The sequence below is a fragment of the Bos javanicus genome, chromosome 20 (assembly GCF_032452875.1).
Source record: "Bos javanicus breed banteng chromosome 20, ARS-OSU_banteng_1.0, whole genome shotgun sequence".
NCBI classification, from domain to species: Eukaryota; Metazoa; Chordata; class Mammalia; order Artiodactyla; family Bovidae; genus Bos; species Bos javanicus.
The window spans coordinates 71,414,697-71,420,944 of NC_083887.1; the positions used below are offsets into that span (position 1 = coordinate 71,414,697).

The 6,248-nt window shown below is 55.1% G+C and overlaps 1 protein-coding gene across 1 annotated transcript in view; it reads right to left on the reverse strand.

Annotated features, from left to right (window-relative positions):
• Positions 1–3,809, reverse strand: part of AHRR (aryl hydrocarbon receptor repressor) — a 77,838-nt gene extending 74,029 nt beyond the window's left edge. Inside the window, exon 1 of the mRNA XM_061393975.1 lies at positions 3,372–3,809. Within this exon, the coding sequence (XP_061249959.1) occupies positions 3,372–3,499 (128 nt within the window). The 5' untranslated portion in view covers positions 3,500–3,809. The remainder of the gene's footprint in view (positions 1–3,371) is intronic.
• Positions 3,810–6,248: the final 2,439 nt, after the last annotated feature.

The window sequence follows — 6,248 nt, forward strand, 5'->3', positions numbered from 1 at the left end:
TCAGAAAACCGTCAGTCTGGAGGATTCTCAGAAAGCTGAGCCCTTCTCGACTGCACACGGACCCACAATCCCACCCAAGAGAAATGAAGGCACACACCTGAAGACTCAAACATAAGCGTTCACAGCAGCTTTGCCAGTGACACCCCAACCTGGGACCCCCCGACTGTCACCTGAGATGAGTAACCACACGTGGTTCACCCGCACGATGGCACACAAGTCGCGCAGGAAGCTACTTCATCACCACAGGGGACTGAAGACCCCACTCAGAGAAGGTCCCCTTTGTGGAAAGTCCCAGGAAGTGCAGACCAGCCTGCAGGACGGGGGTGCAGGCAAGGTGCCTGTGAGGCCGCAGGAGGAGGGGCAGGCACAAGGAGCCTCAGAGCCGCTAACCTCAGTTTCAGGAGGGCCTTCTCAAGCTGCTCGTGTCCCCACATGGATCAGACCGTGTGCAGCGAGTGCTCTCAGCCCAGGGCACTCTGGTCACAGCCAGTCATACGAAGACAGAAGTGGAGACGAGGGGGAGCCCCGCAGCTCACACAGCTCTGAGCTCAGAGCGCAAGGTGCTGCCCCCAGAGCACGGGACCACCACCACCACAGTCACCCCCCACGGCGGCGGGGGAAGGGGCCGGTCACCCCTCGTGGCCAGGGGCGGGGACACGGTCACCCCCCACGGCGGGGGGGAAGGGGCCGGTCACCCCTCGTGGCAAGGGGCGGGGACACGGTCACCCCCCACGGCGGGGGGGAAGGGGCCGGTCACCCCTCGTGGCAAGGGGCGGGGACATGGTCATCCCCCACGGCGGGGGGGAAGGGGCTGGTCACCCCTCGTGGCAAGGGGCGGGGACACGATCACCCCCCACGGCGGGGGGGAAGGGGCCGGTCACCCCTCGTGGCAAGGGGCGGGGACACGGTCACCCCCGACAGGGAGGGCGGGGGGGGGCCGGTCACCCCTCACGGCGGGGGGTGGGGGGTGGGGACCCTGCAGCCCGCCCTGCTTGCTCTGGTGTGGGCCCACCCTGGGCCTCGGGGGAGCACGTTGTTACCCGGGCTTCTAGCAGGTTCCACCTTGCAGTCCATTGGCAGGCTCCAGACTTTCTTTGCCCACCCACAGCCCACAGCCTTGGCGAGGGGGCAGGACTGCAGCTGGCACGTGGGACTCACACTCACTCCCAGGAGAGCCCAAGGGCTTTGGCCCAGGCACCAGGTACACACCCCAGCAGCCTCCCCAGCCTTTGCAACCCACAGACGCTGGTGCCCAGACAGGCCGGCAGGGCCATGTCCACAGGCACAGCTGAGTGCGTGTGTTCAGGTGTCCTTCACTGTCCCTGAAACCACAGATCTAAACACCTAATACCATGACAAACCGGTGAGGAGAACTCTGCTCATCCAACAGAAATCCTGGGAGCAACCAGCAGCCACAGGGCAGAAGAAACAGACTCAGAACACACACCTTTCACCAGGAAAGACTCCAAGGGCTCAGAACTTCTAAATGCATATTCAAGATCTTCTAGGAAAATTCTCCTAAACTTGACGCAGGGAAGACCTTTCTAAATGTGACATAAAATTAGCCACAGAGGAAAAGATTAATAAACTCAACTACATGAAAATTAAGTGCTTTTTGCATGGCAAAGAATACCACAAGTAAAATAAAAACTGACAGAAAGTATGTGAAACACGTTCAGGAACCTATATCCCCAGTGTACAAAAAGCCCTCACAAATCACAAAGCACAAAAACATAAACAATCCGATAGAAAAGTGAGCGAAAGCTGTCAACACAGACAGTCACAGAAAAGGAGACAGCGTGTCTGCCAGGCTCGAGTCTGAGAAAAGCACCCACATTCCCCAAAGCCCAAGGAGCACCGTGCACCCGGCGGGACTCGGTTCTAGTGCCGGCCAGTACGGTGACACCTGTGAGGTCACAAACGCCACACTCCTGGCCTGAGCGACGCCACTTGTAGGAACACGCGTGCCTGTTGGGTCTGGCCTTGATTCACCTGCTTGCAAGCTGATAGCTTGCTGCTGGCTACTGATCCTGGCTGAGGCACCAGCTTCCCCAGCTCAGCAGGAAACTCACTGCTCACAGCACAGCGGGGCACACCTCTCCGTCTGCATCACTGACCCACGCCCCCAAGTCCACGAGGGTGACACAGGCGCGGCCAGGCAGGGGCTGCAGAGCGGGCTCTGAGTCAAAGCCAAGGCGTCCACCACTCCCACCGTGAACATTCAATGAGCTTGCTCGGTCCACGAGGAAAGGCCAGCGCGTGGCCAGAGCCACCGCCTCTGCCAAGATGGGTGAGAGCGCAACACAAGGCCCAAAGTCACAGCAGACACCAGTGAGATGGCCTGAGCAGGCGCTGGCAGAGGGCTGGGGCCAACACACCACGGTGCATCCTGAACTGCTGGACAAGGAACCCTCGAGGAACAACGTCACAGGCACACTGCCAGGTGTGCAAACACGGCCGGCCCCTCGTACACAGAGGCAGGGAGCTGCCCCGATAAACAATGTTTTGGCTGGTTTGTGCGTTACTGCTCTCAGACCCCAGGTGTGGACATGGCCCCTGGGTCCTGGTGGACACACCCCTGCCCCCGGATCCCAGGGCACACAGCTGTGTCTCCAGGTCCTTTCTTTCCCTATCTAAGGAGACAAGTGTTCTCACCAGAGCAGAGGAGCTGAGGACGTTGCCCCACCTCTCCCTGGGTATACAACTCTGCTGTCCCCCCGCCTCCCGCAGACTAGGCTGCACACTTGCCCCCAGCCCCATCCCAAGGTCACAGAAGCCACACAGCTGACTTAGGTGACAGCCACTTTCCAAAGTCCAGCCTCACCAGTCTTGCAGCCCGTCCTTGGGGCTGGAGGGGCCCCCATTCCTGTCAACCTCTCACGGGTCCTACAGCCCCCAGGGGCCGGAGGGTGGCCTGGGTCACAGAAACCCAATGCCCACACAGACATGACTGCAGGGTACCCTCATGGTGGCCCCGAGCTGCACTGGGCAGCCATAGACGGGGCTGGTGGGGTTGCGCCTGGGGTACCCCTCAACTCAGCCTCCTGGAGGCTTGGAGGATGAGCCCCAGTCTCCTTTCACTTGGGGTTAAGCCCTGGGGCACTGGGGTGTATCCAGCCGGAAACAGTCTCACCCCGGAAGGGGGGTACCCCTTGGCCGGACCTAAGCTGCAATCAGGGCTGGGAAGGCAGCCCAGGGTCCTGCCGCCAAGCCCGGCAGCCAAGACCCCAATGTCCTGAGGGTGCCTGGCCCTCAGGAAGGCCTGACAGAACCCTTGCCTCACTCGCTTTCTTCCTAAAATTCACTTTTTCCAATGAAAGCACAAGGCCTCCCCTCCGTCAGTAGGCATCAGCAAAGACATGATACTTTACTGTTTCTGAACGGGCTTCCTGCGCTTTCTCCCGGCGTACAGGCACTCCCCCGGTGGGATCATCGTCTCGGGCCCTAAAAGAGAGGGAGCATCAAGTCGGTCATGTGAACGGAGCCGGTGTCCACACATTGCCCCAAAGCCCAAGGCAGCGGGCGGGGCGTGCCCCCTCACAATGAGGCACGCGAGGGCATGATGCCCCGGGTGTGAACCATGGCCCCCAGGCCCAGGCCCTGAACGTGGGAGCTGGCTCCTGCCACGCCCCTTCTCCACACACAGCCCCTGGGCCCCCAGGGTGGCCCGAGCACCCGGTCCTGTCACCGCACTCCTGAGACAACAGCCCTGGCTGGGAGAGCTCCCGGTAGGTAGACCCCCTGAAGCGACTGGAAACAGGAGTCGCTGGTCCAGCAGGACACCAGGCCGCGGGCACAGAGGGCTGAGTGCTGGGTCGGGGCTCCGGGCAGGCGCCCCTCTTCTGCTCCCTGTGGCCCGTCTGTCCCTCCCAGCAGCCTACCTCCCCCAAAGCCTGCACTTCTGGGCACACGGGCTTCCTCTTTTCTACGTAAAATCTCTCTCGATGCCACCACACTGGGCATCCGCTTTGGCCGCTAACTCAGAGCTGCACTGAGCCTGCTGACCACGCCTGGTGGCCACCACCTGCAGTGTGGATGCGATCACTGGCTGAGGGAGCAGCCCTGTGACCATTGCCTGAGGCTGGGCAGCCTGCCCATCACCTCAGGACACACGTCAGAACCTCGGTTTCCCGTGCAGTGGGGCTGAGCCTCACGGACGCCCTGCAGACCAGCCCTCTGCGTCAGGCTCCGGGCCAGCAGACACGGAGAGGAGGCCAGCGGCCCTGCCAGGCCTCAAGTGTCCAACCTGGAAGAGGAAGCAGATTCAAACTCGCAATTTCCACCCTTTCCTCCACGTTCAGCAAGTGACGTGAAAATGCCGGAAACGTCATGAATCCACTCTAAGCATAAGAAACACACTTTGACTACTGGCAAAAGTAGGTAAAGGAAATGGATCAAAAAGGATACACCGATCCAAAGTCCAGCTGGAGTAGCTTTGTGAGTAGCTGAGTGAGTGTCAGACAAAGCTGACTTCAGACAAAGGAGAGTCACCAGCACAGAAAGGGATGCCGCACATGAACGGGCCGTCTTTCTCAATGACGGGCCGTCTTTCTCAATGACAATACACCACCCAGAGCTTCAAAATGCATGAAGCGAAAACTAAAAAAAACCGAGAAGATAATTCATCAGTGACTTCAACATTCCTTTCTCACTAATCGATAGTGGTTCAGTCACTAAGTTGTGCCCGACTCTGCGATCCCATGGACTGCAGCACGCCAGGCCTCCCTGTCCATCACCAACTCCCAGAGTTTACTCAAACTCCTGTCCATTGAGTCAGTGATGCCATCCAGCCATCTCATCCTCTGTAGGGCCCTTCTCCTGCCTTCAATCTTCTCAGTAATCAATATAGCAAATAAACAGAAAATCACAAAAGTTGTGGAATACCCACACCACAGACGTAGACTAACGGAAGTGTATACAGACCACGCCACCCGACAGCAGCAGAGTCCACGCTCTGTAGTTGGGACACTCAAGACAGACCATATTCTGAAATATAAAGCAATCCGTAACAGACTTAAAAGAATAAAAATCATACAAAGTATATTCTCTAACAATAATGGAATTAAACTAGAAACATATATGGAAAATTCCAAAGTATCTGGTAATAAAATAACCACCGGTCAAAGAGAAAGTCTCAAAGAAATTTAGAAGTATTTTGAATTGAATGAAAATACTTGATGGATGTGAGTTTGAGTGAACTCCAGGAGTTGGTGATGGACAGGGAGGCCTGGCGTGCTGCGATTCGTGGGGTTGCAAAGAGTCGGACACGACTGAGCAACTGAACTGAACAACACATCAGACTTTATGGGGCACAGCTGAGCAGTACTTTGATGGACAGTGGTAACATTAAATGTTTATAGTAGGAAAAAATTAAATGTTCCAGGTAAGTAACCTAAGCTTCCACTTTAAGTGACTACAAGAAAACCAATCCAAATCAAGCAGAAAGGTGGAAATAATAAAGAGGAAATATCAATAAAACTTATGTTTCTTCTGTTTGTTTATTTTATTTTGTTTTGTTTTGTTTTCCCTGGAGGCACGTGGGATCTTAGCTTGCCAATCACAGATCAAACCTGCACTCCCTGCATTGGAAAGCAATGTCCTACCCACTGGATTGCCAGAGAAGTCCCTCAGTGAAACTTAAAACAGAAAAACAGAGAAAAATAAACGAAGCCAAGAGCTGATTCTTTGAAAAGACCAACAAAATTGATAAACCTCTTGCCAGCCTGATCAAAAAATAGAGAAGAGACAAATTACCAATATCATGAATGAAAGAAGGTGAAACAGAGGAGGACCCTATGGTCCTTGGCCCTACCAATTCCTCTGCCTGTCTTTTGTCTGCAGAAAACTTTAGTCAAAGAATAAATTTAATCAGAGAAGTGAGAAATGCAGAAACGAAGGAAAACAGACTAAATAATAATGCAGTCATTAAGCACAGTCAAGGACCTTCAGCTCTTTCTCAAAGGCTATATATAATATTCTGAGCCATATCCTGTGACCTGTCTTATAGACACTAAAATACCAGATGGAGAATTTAAACTACATGATGACCAGACTGTACCCAGGAATTGGCCTCAAAGAAATGGTAACAAACTGACCCTGGAGCTGAAAATTAACTGTACCTAAAACAACCAAGATGATGTTGGTCAGACCACCGATGACCAATTTGAAGATGACTGTCAGAGCTGACTGTGCTGTTTCTGCTGTTTCTGCATGTAGGACCTCCCGCCCAACTTCTGTCTGTAAAAGCT